The 19,129-nt window shown below is 43.3% G+C and overlaps 1 protein-coding gene across 7 annotated transcripts in view; it reads left to right on the top strand.

The window, feature by feature from the left end:
• The window catches only part of P4HA1 (prolyl 4-hydroxylase subunit alpha 1), a 36,832-nt gene extending 20,232 nt beyond the window's left edge, over nucleotides 1–16,600 (top strand). For 3 of the 7 annotated variants that reach the window (XM_035538831.2, XM_050711986.1, XM_035538810.2), the window contains 9 exons: nucleotides 63–253; nucleotides 774–950; nucleotides 3,655–3,725; nucleotides 10,359–10,458; nucleotides 12,069–12,122; nucleotides 14,078–14,143; nucleotides 14,665–14,733; nucleotides 15,447–15,543; nucleotides 16,084–16,600. In XM_035538831.2, coding sequence (XP_035394724.1) covers nucleotides 63–253; nucleotides 774–950; nucleotides 3,655–3,725; nucleotides 10,359–10,458; nucleotides 12,069–12,122; nucleotides 14,078–14,143; nucleotides 14,665–14,733; nucleotides 15,447–15,543; nucleotides 16,084–16,154 — 896 coding nt within the window. In that variant the 3' untranslated portion in view covers nucleotides 16,155–16,600. Of the gene's footprint in view, nucleotides 1–62; nucleotides 254–773; nucleotides 951–3,654; nucleotides 3,726–4,820; nucleotides 4,892–10,358; nucleotides 10,459–12,068; nucleotides 12,123–12,185; nucleotides 12,244–14,077; nucleotides 14,144–14,664; nucleotides 14,734–15,446; nucleotides 15,544–16,083 lie in introns of all 7 variants that reach the window. The other 4 variants (XM_035538849.2, XM_035538840.2, XM_050711987.1 and 1 more) reach the window with 3 other exon arrangements.
• Nucleotides 16,601–19,129: the final 2,529 nt, after the last annotated feature.

A 19,129-nucleotide genomic window follows, 5' to 3' on the forward strand; every position in this document is an offset into this window, starting at 1 on the left:
CTGAATGCTTCTTTGCAAGTTGTAGGCCTGTCAGTGATAAAGGTCTGCTTCTTTTTCAACAGATCCTGAGCATCAAAGAGCAAATGGGAACATGAAATATTTTGAATATATCATGGCCAAAGAAAAAGAAGCCAATAAGTCCAGTACAGATGCAGAAGACCAGACAGAGAAGGAAACTGAGGTTAAGAAAAAGGATTACCTGCCTGAGAGAAGGAAGTACGAAATGCTGTGCCGTGGGGAGGGTCTCAAAATGGTAAAGTGGAGTAGACTGTTTTCGCATGTATGACACCAACCGTAACAAAACAATGTCCAGAATTTGTATGTGGTGTGGAAGCAAGGAAGTTGTTGTAGCAGTTGGCTGAGTACGTAGAGCTGAGGATTAGTGTGTGTTGGATTTCTTCCCTGTTTCCTTCTGGCCAGTAGAGAAAAAGTATTACTGTAGGCTAACTGAAATTCACTAAACAGTTGTAATTAACTGAATATGGATGTTGGAAGTCTAGATTGATGTATGGTATTGAACAAAAGTGTTTTTTTCAGTGACAAATCATTTTTAATAACACTAACTGTGTAAAGTACTGCTTGTTGCGGTATTACAGAGTAATATTAATTTACCTAAAGTACTGATTTTTCAAGCTTAAAGCATCTCTTACTTTTGTAGCATAATACTAAGGTAGGGAATGTGAACTGCTCCTGTCTCTTGTTCTCAGGACATCTAATGTTTGTTAGCGATATTATGGAAGTTTCCTGATTATTTTGTTTCATCTTGCTTTCAGACCCCTCGGAGACAGAAAAGACTCTTCTGCCGCTATTATGATGGAAACAGGAATCCTAGGTACATTCTGGGCCCCGTCAAACAGGAAGACGAGTGGGACAAACCTCGAATTGTTCGCTTCCTTGATATCATTTCCGATGAAGAGATTGAAACTGTGAAAGAGCTAGCAAAGCCGAGGGTAAATGCCTTACACTTCTTTGCCTTTTGGAATCTCAAGTTCTGCTTGTAGTTTTCCGTGCGAGTGGGTGTGACCATCTCCTCTTGAATGCAGATGTGTGTGCAGTGTGCTCACACATTGCTTTTCTCACCTCGTAGCTCTGGGTGATACACTCTTTATAGGAGACTGTGGGGAAGCTGGAAACTCTGTAATTAGGAGAGCCAGGTGACAGCAGTGCAGACTTGTCAGGCTCTTCTGGCAGACACAATTCTGGTGCACACTGTTTCAGATGAGGAGGAGAGTGTTGTCCAACAGAAAACAAACATACTGCAGCTAGGTTGCCTTGAAGTGTACCTGGCATCAGATGGGCTTCCTTTTATTTTTGAAGTCTGTAGTTGCCAAAGTTGTAACATGGAGAAGAGAGCCTTCTAGGGAAAGGTGGCATTCCCCTGGTCCTGGAATGCCGTATTACTGTGTAGACAATAATGAATGGTCCATTCAGCGTAAAATTGAACTAACGGGTTCTGAAATTACCTGCAAGTGAAGGAGCTTTAACAAGGCAGTACTTAGCCAGCGGTGCTCTGCTTCTGACTCACAATTCCAACTCATCAAATCCTATTTCTGAATCCGGATCCCAAGGTTCTTGTTTCTGAAGGCCAAACAAGCCAGGCCACATCAGCTGTCAAAGTAAACAGGAGTGTCCAACATGGACAAGAAACTGACTGAGCGGCCGTCTGTATCCAGCTGGCGTGACTGTGCATCACAAGATGTACATTTAGGAGGCAGTTAGTGAATTTGATTTGTTTTTCTACCAATTACGTCTAAAATAAGATTTAAACTTGTCTAAACAGTTTTTTCCTCCTTTCTTTCTTTAGCCTAAATGTCTTTTTGTTCAGAGAGAGCTGAGCAAACGAAGATTGGGGGAATAAATACATCAAATACAGGACAAACTGTTACCTTGGTCTGCTGCCAAGTAAAGCAGCCGTGAGTTACACATAGGCACATCACAGATGGGTCTGCCCTTGGTCACTACACCGAGTACTAGGAAACTAGAAGCAGATTTTAAAGCTTCCTAGAGGCTGATGCATCGTATTTCTGAGGTAGCATTTGGAACCGTAAGGAAGTATGAGTAACCTGTAAAACATCTCCTCCTGCAGGCAGCCTTGCTGCGGGTCTAGAAATCAGAGCTGCAGTTTGTCTGTTGCTGATGAAGCCCCTTTACTGCTGCAAAAGCTCTGGCAATTACGTCTGTGGAATGTGACTGAATCATATCTTTATGGCGTAGAAGTAAGGCTTAGCACTGAAAATAAAGCCTGTATGGATCTCTGAACATGTGGTGACTTTAAACTTCAGGACTTGCCGAGACGCTTGTCTTCCTATCAGATGTTCAACTTGTGGCAAAGACTTGCAGATTCACAGTTCAGTTATGTGGAAGCATTTTTCTGCTGTTACTGTTCCACATATTTCCTATGGCTGAGGCCTTGTAGGGCTTAGTAACCAGTGCAGTAGGAGGATTGTGTTTTTGAGGCAGAAAGATCATCTTCTGCCTTCCTGGTGCCAGGGATGTTCTACTGCTGCCTCTTGAAAGCCACGGCTGCATAATCTGTGCCCAGCCCTTTGCTGCTCTGGCATAAGCTGGCAGGAGGAAGGCTTATTATTCACCTTGGGAGTCTCTCTGGAATCACAGTTTGTGACTTGATTCCTATATGTGTCTGCACACGATGAGAGGAGAGGCTGCGTATTAAGAGTCCTTAATACCTGTTCCTGTCAGTAGAGAAGGAGAGGCCCTGCTTTACTTTTTTTAACAGAAAAATATTACTTCTTTTTGGCGTGGGACTTGGTATGCTGTGTTTAGCCTAGAGCCCACCGAAATGTGGAACTTCTCCCAAAGTATGGAGAGTGCCTGACATTACAAGAACAAAGTAAAATAGTGCACCTAAGGTTCTTGATCAATGTTAACAGAAGGGATGGTGTCAAGTAAATGGAACGCAGTAAAGGGCAGGGCAAAGCCTTGAGCCAAGAATCTCACTCTCTGTAACGTAGGAACACAACCTAAATGTAAAATACACGTAGCAAGTTGTTTTTGTTAGCAGTCAGTGTTAAAGAAGTTCACCTCAGTGCTGATACTGGTACGGAAAGATTCAGAAGGTAGGGTTTTATTCCTCTTTCATGTATACAAGATTTCAATATTGCTTGGAGTCAAGTTAACTGTAAAACTCATCTTACATGCACTGGACAGAGCGCGAACAAAGGACCGATTGTACATGTGTCATAATGCTGAATCGTTTCCAGCAGCTGTTGCAGTATGAAGAAAATGAAAGTTTCTAGTTTATTTTATTCAGACAGCTGCTCTTCTTGCTCCAGAAGTGGAAACATTATTTCCTGGAAAAGTTGATCTTCTCTAATGCTCGGAAATATATATATATATATATATATATGTATGTATACACACATACATATATAATACACACACATTTAAAAAAAAAAAAACCTCAAAAGCTCTCTTTTAGTAAAAGTGGAGACTCCCCCTCCTGCCCTGTCATGGCTTTATGACTTCCTACCCCCACTCCATAAAAGACAAAACCACCGCAGGAGGTGACCGCAGGTGACCGGGTGGCTTGCGTGGGGCCTAGCGTGACATTTCCCCCTAGGCTTCTGAATGGTCGGATTGCTGTGATGCAGTATGTGCTTTGTAATGCAACTATTCTGATGGTTCGCTTCACAGCTGAGGCGAGCCACCATTTCAAACCCCATAACAGGAGCCTTGGAGACGGCACATTACAGAATTAGCAAAAGGTAAGAGAGCTCTATGCCAGATGTTTTGGGCCTGTAATGAGTACGTAGATTCTGCTCATTATGGGGAAGAAAGAGGTGGTCTAAAAAGACAACTTTGGCTTTGTAGTCCACCACTTTATTACATGCAGATCCTGTAACAGGCTGTTACTGCTGAGTTTCTCAGTCTTTTCCTTCAGCTAGAAGTTCTGGGGGTATATTTGATTATTATTATTTGGGTCACCTTCTCAGTGTGTGTTCTCAAATGATAAAATACATAATGAATAGGTCTGTAATTCAATGTACAAAATATACGATGCTACAGAACCTTCAGTGTAGGCTCTGCACTTTCTTTATACTCCCTTTCCCCTTGCAGTTCTCAACAGCCCAGAATTGTCCTCCTTTCCTCTGCAAAATCTAGCAGCCCACTTCAAGTGCCTTTACAGATGTAAGAGATGCTTGAAGTCATTGCCACATGCATGACAGCTGGAGCGGCACGCTCAATGGATGTTCATTAGTCTCACAGAATATCACTGTCCAGTACAATTCCTGAGCCCTACCTGGGCTCTTTTACCTGCTGCTGATTTGGTAGAAAGCAAGCTTGTTTTTCACTGGGCTCCCCATTCTTTCCAATTTGTTGATAAAGTACGTCAAGTGTTGAATTTAGCAAATGTGTTCCAAAGTGTGCCTCAGGAGAAAGCCTGGCTGGTTATAAAAAGAAACTGTCATCCCCCCCCAACCACCCTTCCCGTTTCAGTAGTGGTGATTAAAGATTGGCTGTGCCTTCCTTCTGCATCACACCAAAAGTCTCAATGGATTTAAACTTCTGCATGAACAGGAACTGTCTGTGAAACTCAGCATCATAAATTATTTTCAGAAAGTCTCTAAAGGAAAAAAATAAAAAAGGAGGAAAAAAGTGAAAGGACAATCTAACCAAATTTTTCCAACCAATTTGTTTTGATTTGGACATGGCAGCTACAGCTTCTGTTGCCGTTCAAATATTGCTAATTTAAGAGCATTGCATACCATCCAGACCAATCGGAACCCTTTCGAACACCTGTGGCTTGGCAAAAAGCAGCCTACTAGGTGGGTAAGCCCTTGTCCTTTCTCTTTTTGTAGCTGAGCCGTGCTACTGTTCATGACCCCGAGACTGGGAAACTGACCACAGCACATTACAGAGTCTCTAAGAGGTAAGGGGAACGTCTTCCAAAGGTATACCCAGTCCAAGGAAGTCTGTTCTGTCGCTGTTGTGCTTCATCTCTATGTGTGGGGCAAATACGGATTCTCTGCAACTTTTTCGTTAGTCTCTCTTTAGAAGAGAATGGCCTGGACTGAACTGAGCTGTCTTATAACAAAGCATGTGGTCATCTGAAACAGAAAGTATTTCTAAATGTTAGTGGTAGCTAAAGTGGAAGCTAGCACGTTTGCTTAGCATGGCTTGTCTGGTGTGACTAATGTACTAAAATGTTGGCAAAGCACAGGGTTCTTCTTATGCTAATGGTGGAAGGCTGCATGTGTCACTCACCTGTACCAGTGATCTGCAGTGGTGATGATTGCTGCGTAAACGTAGGCATTGAGGAGCTGCTGTAACTCACAGGAGTAGTGCGAGGCAAAGCTAGTCGGTAACCTTAAAGGATTTCTTTGTTTGACGTTAAATGAAAGTAGGTGCTTTCATAGAAAACCAGTGTTCCTTCAAATTCTTTGAACATAAACCTGAAGTTAGAATGGCCAGTAGCTTAAGGATTTTTATTTATGTAATTCTTTAAGAAGTGCTTCAAAATACAGCACAACAGGAAGTTGATTCACAAATGATTATAACTTTCACAGAAACTAGAAAAACATTGTAGCTGAAAAGTGCTCCTTAAAATCACGCTTGTTACAAGTAGTGGCAAGTTAAAACTTTTTTTTGCACATTGAAAGGTGCGTTGCACCTTCAGCAACGTGCATTTTAACTCTTCAGAGCTCCTGCAGGTTGTGGGAGTCCTTTGGGAATTGCCCTAAGTGAGCTCTTAGTATTTACTCGTTTTCTTAAATTATTTTGAAGTCTGTTCATGTCCTATTCTGGTTATCTGTGACAATTTATTTAAACAAATTTTTCAAGTCCCAGGATTTGTCCTCTGTGCCCCAGACCACAGGGGGGCTTTTGCTGAACAAAGTTGCTAATCCATTTCAACGTAACCTCATGGCTTCTGTCAAACTTGACGTGCTAATAAGAGGAATTAGGGAAGGTGAGCAGATTACTAATTTAAATTGATTGAGATATATACAGAGGCCCCTATTTAAATCAAAAATCCTTAATGAAAAGACTTCTTATTTAGAGTTTTGATTTTTTCATTAGTGTTATGCTTTGGGACTAGTGCAAATGCCATAGTTGGAGGAAAAAAAAACCACAGCTAGACAATACTCATCCCTAAAAGCTGACTCCCTTATGGGTGTGCAGCCAGGTCCCGTTCGGCATCACTTCCTCATTGGCTTTGTGACATGCCAAAATAAGTATTCTTCTGAAGGATTTAATCTGTTACTAGGCTGTACCTTGCCTAGGGACTGTGCTGCTGGCTCCGTGGTGTGCTGCACACGTGGAATAAAGCTGGCACCTAGCTAGTACCAGATGAGCAGGCACCTGGAACCTGTAAGGTATGCTGCTCAGAAAGGTGTTGCTCGGGGGTTTCCTTCTAATATACCACATTGGTGGTACTCAGAAGTCAATTGAATTTGCCAAGATAAGTGCTTAAAATCCTTTTCTCCTTGAAAACTGACTTAGAATTGTGAAGAGAAGTACAAGTAAATGGGGCATAGCATGCTGCTGCGTGTGAAGACAAGTTTTTGAGGCTAGCAATGGACTTAGAGGTGGGAGGGATGTGGGGGACTTCCCTTCTCATGCCTCTTCCCCTCACCTTTGCGTTTCTTTGTGCTGATTGATTATGATGAGAAAACTCGACACCTCAAACTATAGGGGGAGAAAAATTGCCATCCCCCTCAAAAAAAAAACACAAAACCAGGCTGCTGTAGAAGGCTCCTGCTGTTAATGCTGGATCACTGAACTTCTTGTGGGGAGCCACTGGTAGAAATGTTTCCCTGTTCAGGGCTGTTTGAGCTGGTTTGGAGTCCTGATGAATCATTGCTCCTGAAAACCAAAAAATGCTTTCTTTATTTTTTTTTTTAATAGCTGACTGCTTTCCCCTGTCAAACATTCTTTCCTAGCAAATGCACTTCTAAATTACAGCATTCCTCCCTGAGAGGACTACTGTTCGCTGTGCAGTACGTGGCAGGCTGTATAAAAGGGGGCATCTTGCCAGCAGGACGAGGAGCACCGTCGAGCCGTGCTGTGTGCAGTACCAGAATAAATTTGGCCACTCTGACACTGCTTTTAAAGAAGCTTTTTTTCCCTTTCCTCCCAGCAGCCAGTCAGAACTTGTAGCATATGTTACAAGTCCCAATTCAGAAATACTAGACTGTGCTTTTATTCATTTCGTTATCCCTCTACTAACATTTTTTCACTTACTAAGTACGTTTTAGAAACTTAAACAGAAATGAGTATTTTGTGTGACTGACAACTGTGCAAAAGCAGCATTGACATTTTGGTGCTGTGACTGAGTACCAGCCATTACAAAGGCTGCGTCCAAGTCTGACTTGTGCAGCTGGAGAAGGAGACGACGAGCTTTTGGTTTGATGCGGTGCTTATTGAGGAAATATCAAAGCCTCCAGTAAGCAAAGTCACAGCTTGAACTCCTGTGCTTGTGACTTTGCAAGAAATAAGCTGTTCCCTTTTTGTTAATAAGGCTTCTGCCCACAGTGGGCTTATGGGGGTCAGCTGGTGAAAAGTGATGGAATGCTTTCTGTTGCCAGTTACCTTGTCAGCAAAGGAACCAGATCTACGAAATTTATATTGAAGAGTAGAGGTTGTGTGCACTTGAGCGTGGACTAGGCATATATTAAAAGGGGAAAAAAAAACCCTGCTGAGCACAGTTTAGGGTTTTATAAATTCTGCAGCATGTGCCACTGCTGAGGCAGTCTTTATTTTTTCTGATAGACAGGAGCAGGAAAAAAGCGTCTTCAGGGTGACGGCATACCTGCTGTAGAGGCCTTGAGGTAGGCCGATGTTAGCACTGGTCTAAGGTTGAGCCTGGCCCCAAAGGAGGACAGTGTAGGGTGACTCGCCACAGGCGCTGGGGGCCACCAGACAAAGCCTGTGGTACCTGAAGGCAGCAGGTGGAGACCTGGTGACACTGGACGCTCAGTGCAGGCTCTGCACACCCTGTCGGCAGCGGGACCTGGCGCCTACAGGGTTAGCGCGTGCTGGGAGGCTGCAGGTGGAGCTGTGGAGACCTGTTGGCCTCCCCTTCAGCCTCTCCTCCAGTCCTGCTGCCTCCAGCAGAGAGGCTGGCACTCGAACTGTGCTTCCAATTCCCCATTTCCTCCACCTCTCATAGACGTTCTTTGTACCCGCGGGCAATTAACTTGCTTTATTTCTAAAACATGTATAGTGCTTTTATTTCATGAAAGGATGCAGTATTCACCCTGCTGAGGGACTCAGAGCGTTCACTACAACTCTAAGTAATCGATGGAGTAAGAATGCTTGCTTTTGTCTTTGTTTCTTAAAGCCTGTATGGTGGACTAGGCAGACGTAACTAAAGCATAACCTCTGAAGGCTTGGCAGGCTTGCCTGACAGCTGCACTGGGGCTTCTCTGGTTTATGGAGTCGGAGCTTCGCATTGCTTGTGGGGGCTGCCTGTTCCGTGGGGCCACGTAGCTGCTTTCTGGTTGGGACGTGCTTCCCATGAGTGGTCTTTATGCTTGCTCCTGAAATCAAGTGCGGCTGCATTGTAACACTTTCTCATGCTAACAGTGTTCACAAATGGATGACTCTTTGTGCTTGTGCAAGTCTTCTACAGTTTTTTTTTTTAATTCAAAAAACAATTCCATGCTCGTAGAGATTCTGTAACCTGTGTCAGTGTCTTGTGTCACGTGTCATGCTACTGTTCCTCCCAAGCAAAGTGGTTTGGTGTTTTTTTTTAAATACAAATGCTTAAAACAAACAAACCTTTAATTTATTACATACATGAAAGTTCATTTGTGTATAACCACTAGTATGTACTTGCCAGGTAGGCTCTGAGCACAGGTATTTCTGTCCAACAGCCTTGTAAAAGCAGCAGGAACCACTGATGAGCCCAAAAGGCTGAATCAGATGCTAGAGAAAAGGCAGACCTAGCTGGCTCCATCTTCCTGCAAAAAGGGGACAAATGGGTCCAAATCATTAACTTTATAATCCATAGTAGCCACTAGTAGAGGCCTCCCAAGCTACACAGAGAAGAGGTGTAGCATGCTGAGAGACAGAGAAGACCAGCTAACACGAAGATGCATTGGCTAGAACTGGATGAGTAAAATAAGAAAAACATGCAAAAAGATGAGAGCTTCTTTTTTTAATTAAAAAAAAAAAAAGGTAGATGTAGATGAAATGGCTGCGTGTTTTTTTTTTTTTTTTCAAGAACAACAAAGTGTTTATCTTGTTACCAGATGAAATGTGTGTGTGTTTCTGTGTAAACAACTGGATGTGTTCACAGCTGGTAAGGGCCCGGTAGGGATACGCGGAGCTGCGGGTTATACTTGTATACTATGTATGCGTGTGCTCGTCTGCCATGCGCCACTGGTATGTGGCTGCTTTTCGGTGACGTAGCTGCTTCCCAGCCATGCAGCCTCAAGACTGAGAGACTGCTTTAGAGTACAAAATGCTACGCTGGGTCTGGGTTAAGGCAGCGTTTCTTGTGGAGCCCTGCTCCGCTATCTGTTCACACCTTTAGCTGCTGACAGGCTTACCAAGTATTTTAAAGGCAGCTCTTCTAGCCGAAGAGTCCTAATTTACAAACCAGAGGCAGACATTTTGAAGGTGTCTCTGGAACTGAGAGGCTGACCTTTCACTTTCATATTAACAACAACAAAAAAAATCTCCCTTAAATCACTGTGTACCTACAACATATGCTAAATACCAAATTTGTGATGGGCTGTTCTGGTAGAAATTGTTCAACAGGGAAATGGTGAAGAGTTTTAGGCATTACTTAATTGTTTTCATAATGATTTTGTACAGTACCATCGCACAGGTAAATAATGTGACATAAAGGGCAGAACACAGAGCGCTCGCCTGTAAGTGGATGATGACATGTGGAAGAGCTGAGTTACAGGCCCACAGACCCTGTGTGCGCTAAAATAACTTACCTATTCTCTTCCCTACTGCTGCATCGAATGTGTGCTCTGAAGTAGCTGGTTGGAGTGGGTAAGAGCAAATCCGTAGTGTCCTGCTTTAGAAAAACAGCTAGAGCTGTTCACTGCTTGGAACCCTTGCTTCGATTATTTCATAGTCTCGTATGGGAAGTAAGGCTCGTAGTTTTAGAGCTGCCTTAAACCAGTGTTTCGTATGGGAAGTAAGGCTCGTAGTTTTAGAGCTGCCTTAAACCAGTGTTGTACGTGTTCTCTCTAGAAAGCACATTTATCACATGCAGACCTTTGTAATGCCCTGGAAATATTTCTGACTAGCCTACTAAATTTTAGTAAGCTATGCCCCAAAAAATCTCAAATTTGAAGTAATCCCAAATGTTGCCTTGTACTGCTAGCTGACTGGCTATGACTACTGCATTTTATTAATTTATTGGTTATTTCACTTAGTGCGTGGCTGTCTGGATACGAAAGCCCTGTGGTCTCTCGCATTAACACAAGGATACAGGACTTAACAGGCCTTGATGTCTCCACAGCAGAGGAACTACAGGTAATAACTAACTGTTACAGGTATGGCAGTGCACGTCAGCTAGCATTTCACTTTGGCTGGCTGCGCATGCAGAATGGTGTACACTCGCTGGTGAGGGGGGCACAAAAGCTTGTTCAGTCCAGCAGCAGCAGCTAATTTGATGTCTGGCTGGAGCCAAGTGCAGGGGAGGAACGACTGTTCTTTTTATGGGGAGATAGAAACAGTTGTCTTTGCAGAGTGGCACCTGCTGTAGTATGGAATGGCTTGCTGTTGCTGCAGGGAAATAACAATAACTGAACCCCCTGATATGCATTGAAATGAATGAATTAGTTTTTGTTTATACTAATAAAGCAGTTTTGTTGCTGTAGGGTCAAAGTCTTTTTCTGGGATGACGGTGAAAAGTTCAGCTTGACTGATGCTTAAGGAAATGGGAAGAGAACGGTTGTTTAGATTTGCCATCCTTGGGCCTAGAGGGCCAACAGTGTCTGTCTGTTCTCTGTAATGTAACCCAAGTAACCTTGATTTTAAAAGTGCTTTTACTCATTTGCTCAAGGCTCTTAAATGAACAGCTAGTATGCTGTTTCACTGATTCTGAGACAGTGGTAGTGCCTAGAAAGCAGGGCTGTGGTTCCAGGAAAACTGGTGTACTGCTCCATCAAGCCTGCTGTTGATAAAATGCCCAAGCATCTGGCTGAAAATTGATGCTATGAATGCAAAGATGACAAAAAAAAATCAGCAAAAAGGACAGTGAGTCTTTGTTATAGACATAGAGGTCAAAAAGTGATTCAGATTTGAATGCTGTAAAAGTGCCATGAGCTATTTTAAAAAGCATTTAGCCGGTGAAGTTTCTACAGAGAAAAAATATTGTTCTGCTCTGGGAGGCGGGGGAAGGACGTGCTGGTGTGAAACAGAGTGAGCTGCTACAAGCAGCAATGCTCAAAACAGTTTGCACCTTACAGCCAGGGTGGTGCAGAGAGGGGTGCGCATAACTGAGAGAACAACGGATGGCAGCGGTGACCAGTGTGCTGTAGGATGGGGAAGGACGGGGAGGGGCCCGGAGCCGGTTACAGTAACAGCGGCTGTACAGAGTACTGGATTCCGTACCTGGAGTAAATGATGTCCAGTACCAGGCTTGGACGCTCTGCAGCCAGACATTGTGAGGCTCCTTGGAGCCTGCCGCTGTCCAGGTCTTCAGGAGTTCTGAAAGCTCTCCCCTCAGGAGACAAGCAAGTTCTGTGATCTGAAGGTCATGAGAACAGGCAGGAGCAGGCACCCAGTAACAGGAGACTTGTGAGCCATTGACTGGGGTGGTCAGGGGAGCGTTCAGAAAGGCTGGCCTGGGGAAGGGAGGTTGCAGCTGGAGCTTTTGGGGGCTGGAGAGACCCCAAAGTGCAGTCACGTCCTGGCTCCGTACTGATGCGATGTCTCAGAGAACTTGAGCTTATTTCTGAATAAACACAGGAGGACTTTGCTGCATATGGTGCATTTTTACTGACAGACTTGTGCTTTCCTATGGCTTGATTTTGAAGCATCATCCCTCAAAAGGCTGTAGTTGATGGTCACGCTCTTGCCCATTCTTGTCTGGATAAAATGCAGCTTTACCAGATTTTGTGCTTCTCCTTTCACTATAGGTAGCCAACTACGGAGTAGGAGGCCAGTATGAGCCTCATTTTGATTTCGGAAGGGTAAGTTCTGTTTAAAGTCTCCACCTCTTTCTTCTTCACAAGCACTGTGTTTCTCTTTTTCAGGTGGCAAATTATGGAGTGGGAGGACAGTATGAACCCCACTTTGACTTTGCACGGGCAAGTAAAGAGATGGAGGAGAGATAGTCACCTGGCGAAGCCTGGGCCTCTTGGCTGTGGCACAATATTTAATCTTTAACGTGTATTAAATTTTATAGCTCTTCAACTTCTCTAATCTATGTTAGTGGAGAAGCCCTCTAAACCACCAGCTGAACTGAGAAACATTACAGGTGTTACAGAGCAACAAGCTTTTCTTCAGAACCCTAATTTAAAAAGAGCTGTTCTTAAGGAGATGACTGATGCTTCTTAACAGAGCAAAGGGCATTAGTTGGATTCTAAAACCGGAGTAACGTTTAGAACTGTTGGCTGGCAAGGGAGAGCCCTGTTGTTTCAAACCACTGAAGGATATACAGTCAAACTGTGTAAGTGCATGGTGTATATCCTGTGTTCCTGATGTGCATAAGATGGTGCCATCAGCTAACATGCAGCGATGCACTGAAGCTGCTGTGCCCATGTCTGCAGGGCTGGCATTGCTGAGTAAGGCAAACGTGGCCCTGGGGCAGGAGCTCGATGCTCCTTCCTATGAGGAAGGTTTTTGGAGGCAGCGTAAGAAAACTTACATTGCAGCTTACCATGCAGACCTGCAATGGGGAGAGAGAAATTCTTCTCACAGAGCTGAGACAGGCATCTTCCATGTGCTGGTGAAGAAATCTTGAAAATACAAGTGCTCTGTTATTGTACTTTACATGTGGCCTGCTAGCAGACTACTAAAAGTGGAAAAAGCCTACTCAGTTCTTCTCATTGTACAATCCTTATTTTATTTGACTTGACTTAAATTCCCAACCTATTTTTCTTCCAGCTTAAATAGCAAACTAATGGAAATAATGGCACTGAATTCAGTTGGTTATTTATTGGGCATAGTTATTTGTGATTTAACACTTTCAGATTAACCTTGCGCTGTGAATCCAAGCCACCAACTATTAATCAGAATCTCTGCTCTGTAAGCACATGCTCAAAGGCATTGCAAGTGATTAGCAGTTGCTGTTTGGCAATGCATGGGTTAGTTTCTGAAATAATGACTGAGTGCTGAAATGTTAGCACATGCGAATAGTGGTCACAGGAGGAGGGCTCTGGAAGCAAGAAACAGAGGTGTGACAAAAGCTGGTCTCATAACCCTTCTGTGTGGGTTTTGTTGTTTTATTCGATTGATGCCCTTAAGCACAGCGCTGGGCGGGCGGCCTCACAGCCACACAGTGCCTGTTCCCATGCGTTTAGGTGCGCACATATCTTACTCCTGTGGAAAGCTTCAGGAATGGCTGGCACAGACACTCTGTGGCTAGGTGAGCGCACCGCTTAATGAATCACTCGTTAGGTGTTTAAGGGCACTCTGAAAACTGCGTGTCAGGTGTGGGCAGCAGCCTGCTTGCCACAGCTGCTAGCAGGGGCAGCTCCTGGGAAAGGGCCGGGACAAGGGCAGGGCAAGCTCCAGGGCTGGCAGCCACCTTCAGGGTGCACGGAGCTGCTGCTGCTGGACATGGGACCCAGGAGCTGCCCTCACTGCTGTTCCTCTCTGCCAAGGACAAGAGGCAGAAGTCACTGTAATTAAATAATTAACTTTGTGGCTGTGAAGAAGATTTATATGCTCTGGCAGTACAGTTCTTACCTATTACCAACTTGGGCTTAGGACTTCCCTGTGCTGTAGAATTTTAAAATGCCTTGTTTATCTAAATTAATAGGTACACTCATCTTCTATTCTCCCCTCCGTTGCTGCAAATATAGGGAATAAATTAATTTTTCTGCATGAGTTTGTCTGCTGCTGGCTCTGCAGCTGTATGTCATTGGTTCCTCTCAATAATCAAAATGAAGTGCTTATTAAATCTACTTGCTTTTATTCACAGAAAGATGAGCCAGATGCATTTAAGGAATTGGGAACAGGCAACAGAATTGCTACTTGGTTGTTTTATGTAAGTGATATATTTCTGTCATGTGCTATTGCCAAAAATATCTGTTGCTGCGTATTCTGTAGAGTTGAATGATTTCATTACTTTTTTTTTTTTTTTTTTTACTCAAGCGATTTGCAAATGAAGGCAGCCAGTACCTTAGTGGTAACACATACGGGTATCTCCTTACCCATAAGTAATGGTTTTTACATATGTGCTTAAGGAGGGTTTTTTCACTCAAAGGGTCAGTAGCAGCTTAAAATATTTGGCTGTCTATTTATTTTCATATCTGCATCAGTATTTATAGCATGCTCCTTGTCAAAACATTTGAGCATGTAACTTTCGGGGAGAAGGCTGGTGGTTATTGCACCTTGAACCAAGTGTGGGGGGTAGCCCTGTTTAATGCTGTTAATCAGGCAGCCTTTGATCACTATGTGGGAGGCAGAAATTAAGTTGTTCAATACTCTAATTTTATTTTACTAACACGTGACATTTGGGGAATGCAGTGGCTTGCAGCTTACCTGTGCCTGTTCCCACCTTTCCAGATGAGTGATGTGTCAGCAGGGGGAGCTACTGTCTTTCCTGAAGTAGGAGCTAGTGTTTGGCCTAAAAAGGTAAGAAGAGTTTATTATCCATTATTATCCAGTGTAACCACTCCTCTCTCCACCTGTGCAATAATACAGTGGATGTATACTCGAGCATTTAAAAGGAAGCTTTAAACTGACTTTATATAAAAGAGATTAGAGCACTAGTCATGGGGTACTTACAAGTGCAGCTACTGGAGCAGTACTGGTGATTCCAGGGCCCTCTGATCTATTGCGTGTTAACTCATAGTTAATGTTTTGGGCTTAACTGCTGCTAATGCACAGACTTTGCAAAGCATTTGAGGAAAATAATACTTCAAAACAATTTTTAAAAAGATGCTGTTGTGTAAGTAGATTAGCCTTGGGGCATTCACAGGGAATTCTCCCTGAAATGCTGTGTTCCCACTACGGCTTTTCCTTCAGAAGGCTCACGAATAAGGTTGGTCTTTGCTAACAAGGCTGCTGCTCATTTATAGTTATATACTGCCTCGCTTTTCTAAAACTGCTTGCAGTTGAATGAAGATGGCTTAGGGTCTAAAAAAAATAATTAACAGACAAGGACATACACAGAGTGAGTCAATGGAGACTCATTCCATAGGAAAGCAAGTGTTCGAATGTGGAAAACAACCTTCAATTTAAAAGGAGCAAGGAGTGTTTGAAATCTGAATGTATCTTTACTTTAGCGTTAAGTAAGTTGGTAGCAAGTAGAGCAAAACGCTGAGGGTTTCCACTGCAATTTCCAGGGAACAGCTGTATTCTGGTACAATCTCTTTCCAAGTGGAGAAGGAGATTACAGCACGCGGCATGCGGCCTGCCCAGTACTAGTTGGAAACAAATGGGGTGAGTGTCCCTTATGTTGTTCTCGCTTCTTGCGATCTGGAGCTCTGGGGTTTGTTTGGGGGTTGCTCTGGCTTGCTTTTCCTTTGGGCTTTGTGACAGAATGAAGAGCAGAGAGAGCCATTAGACTCTTGTAAGGAAATCTACTTGATATCTATGTCATTATCTCTGTATCTCTCTCAACACTGTATTATTTTTTTTATATTTTTATATATATATACATATATATATATATTCACACATAAAATAGTATATATATATATATATATATCCCATCTTCATATTTATACATCTATAAAAAATACAACGTACTTCTGCATCTAGCTGAATAATCTCTCATAGTTTTACATCTACTGGAAGTTTTTCGTCTTGGATTTATATATTATTTAATATAATATTAATATATTACTTATTTGTGTGTGTGTTAAAATACTTAAGAAAATTAGGAAAATCCAGTTCTTTACCAATAATAGCACAAATGTAGCTTAACTAGAAGGACGAGCCAAACAGATGCAGTGATCATGTACCTTTATGTCTTTGCAGTATCCAATAAGTGGCTCCATGAGCGAGGACAGGAATTCAGAAGGCCGTGCACTTTATCAGAGTTGGAATGATGCAGACTCTTCTTTCTTCTCTTCTGTATTCAGTCTGTGTAAAATGCACACATCTCCTACAGTTTACAATTGACTAACACTCCACTACAGGTTCAGTCTCCAGCTACACCAGTGTTTCATCTGTGGACAAAACAAACATACTTTTAGTTCCTTCTAAAATACCCCCTTAAAGTTTTACAAATGGATTATATTGATTTTTAAGGCCCATGAGTGTTACAGAAAGGAAAATAAGGACAAAATACAGATCAGGGCCACAACTGACAGTGTGTTACGTGTGGTGTTCCTTCACCACACCCCTCTGGATCAGTGCGGAAAGCCAGTGATCGTTCGCTTTAGAGTCCTCGCAACTGTCAGTCTGCTGATGGCGGGATGAACGCTGCCTGGAAGAGTCAAGGGGAGGGCTCCTTTCTAAGGAAGGCTGAATTAAACCAGTTCGTATTCCTCAACTTCCAGACATCTGACTCCTTGCTTTTCTAGAGTACATGACCACTACTGTTGAAAACCGTGGGCATGGTTTGTGTTTCTCTGGGGAACAGGTTATATCATAGTCTATTTTAGCCTGTTTTTTCCACTTCCACAAAAGCCCAATTTTTTTAACTGTCTTCCTTCTTGGACTTTGTGGTGAATTTGGCTCTTAACCTTGAAAATGTGAGCCAGCAGTTGCGTATGCTTAGATGAGATGCTTTAGCAGTGTAATGTCAAACACACCTGCATCAGAGCAGCCTGACAACTGAGATTATGGCCCATCTCCTCTCTATTTCCTTCCTTTATTGTTTGTCCACATAAAAAGAAACAAATGCTGCTTTTATTCTTAGTAGTAACCGCTTACATCTGTTCCTTGGGCAGTGGGGATGGGAATGTTTCCATCTTCATTAATCAATCAAAGTAATTGTGCCTTAGGACACTGGAATTTCAAATTGGTTATGAGACTTCAGGTGATGAGGTAACACAGAGTTATCACAGAACACTCTCCACCCTTGTCCTCCCAGTTCTTGAGTTTTTGTGAGAAATAGTTGGCCTATTTATAATCCTAAATCTTTTTTAGATGCTTTTTTTTTTTTTGCGAATATTTTCGTTGCCGTGGATGCTGAACACAGCTGGCAGCAGTGCCATACCTTTGGATACCAGAGGAGGTTCCCTCTCTCGATGGCTGGTGTTGCTCACCTGGCAGGGGCTGCCTCCACTGCAGTGATGCCCCCTGTGCTGCCTCCCCCCTCCTCAGCTGTGGCTGAGAAAGGGCCTCTGCAGAGGCCCTGGTGCTGCTTGCTTCACTGCTTCCCTTCCCTGAGCCAGGCTGGGGCTGTTGTGATGCACACCACCCACGCAGTCCCCACGTCAGCAGTGCCCACGCTGGAGGAGCTCACTTACCATCAGGGGCTCTCAGGTCCTGAGTTTGCGGTGAGGCGGCCTGACACTGAGATGACGTTGAAACCTCTGAGGGAGATGAGACTGGCTGCTGTAGCTGTTGAACTTTTGTTCTGTTCTTCAGGTTCCTGCAGGAGGAATAACTGCCATCCCTGCTGACCCCAGCACAGACAAACCTAAGCAGGGTGGGGAGAGGCTGCAGGAGGTTCACTTCCCTAAGCCATTTCTCTTCAACAAGCAGGATTTTTAGCAAAATGTCTCAATATTCCACTAGCATGAGGACAAGAATCAAAGTGAGCTGCACCAGACGCTGCCTAAGCAGTCTAATATTCTGGATGATGATGGTTTTTACTGATTTAGGGGGTCAAGCCTGAAGTCTTTACCAAGGAAAAAATTCCCATTTTAGTTAATTGGGTTTTCTGCCTCAATAAAATCTTGAAAATTGAGCCAAAACGTAGAAGAAACCAACTGCTAATACGTTAGAAAATACCTCTGGACTAGTGAGAATGCAGTTACGGTACTATAGTTTGAGAAACTACATACTTTCAGAAGACATTTTAAAACCTTTCCTGGAAAAATGTTTTGTTAAATTTCTACTGAGCCTGTTAGCAATGGGACCTACATAACTGTTTATCCGTAGCCCTATACCTTCTTGCCTTTTGCTTGTGTTTTCAAAGACGCAAAACAAAGCCCAGCCAGCATTTAATGAAAAGACCAATTAGAAACAGTTCCACCACCCTTTGTGCTGCTCAGTCAGTCAGAATTGCTGGTACCATTAGAGCAGTATCTGATACAGATTAGTCAAAGAAATCAGAGCATATTTTTGATCACAAAGATGTAAGAATTAAAAACGAACAAAAACAACCACAGACCATACTTACCCAAGTTTTCTCCTTTTTTATGTGGTGTCAGTACAGTCATCTCTGTTCCTGGCCATGGTTTTCTCTTTCCCATCTTGTTGGCTTTCTTAAGCTCCAAAAAAGGTCACCATGGATGCAGTGAGTCCTGCCACTTCCCTGCACGTAAAAGAGCGCAATGGACAACATGGAGTTAGGAGCCTTAGTTGGGGGCATTAAGTTCCTCTTGCTGGCTCTGAGGCATCTATAAGTGCTTCTAGATGAGCCAGCCCTGGATAGCTAACGAGCACAAAAAGAAATCCGTGTATTACCACCGCGAGCATGTTTGGAAAACAGCATCTGGTTTTGCTATTACAGACAGCTGCTTTTCTCTCAAGTGAGCCACATTACTTGACACACAAAAATAATTAACAGCTAACAATTCTAGAATTGATGTGAGGTAAAAGAGAATTACTGAATAAAAGCTGCCAGTGACTACTTCAGGTACTGCCACATTGGAAAAAAACACATGGGGCTCTTACATGTTGGATGGAAAAAGGCAGGGTTGATGTGATGAGAAACCCTAATTTCATTATATCAAGCAAAGTTTTTTTTTCCTCTCTGTTCAAGCAACACCAAAAGATGAACAACAGGCCCGAAAGAACTTGTGGAATGCCTAGGGCAGTTTGCTAAACAGTTCCCTCCCTCACCTACCATCATGTATCTCCAGCGTTGACTAGCGTTTTAAGAATGGTCTCCTAAGAGGCATCGCTT

This window comes from Cygnus atratus, chromosome 7, assembly GCF_013377495.2.
Source record: "Cygnus atratus isolate AKBS03 ecotype Queensland, Australia chromosome 7, CAtr_DNAZoo_HiC_assembly, whole genome shotgun sequence".
NCBI lineage: Eukaryota > Metazoa > Chordata > Aves > Anseriformes > Anatidae > Cygnus > Cygnus atratus.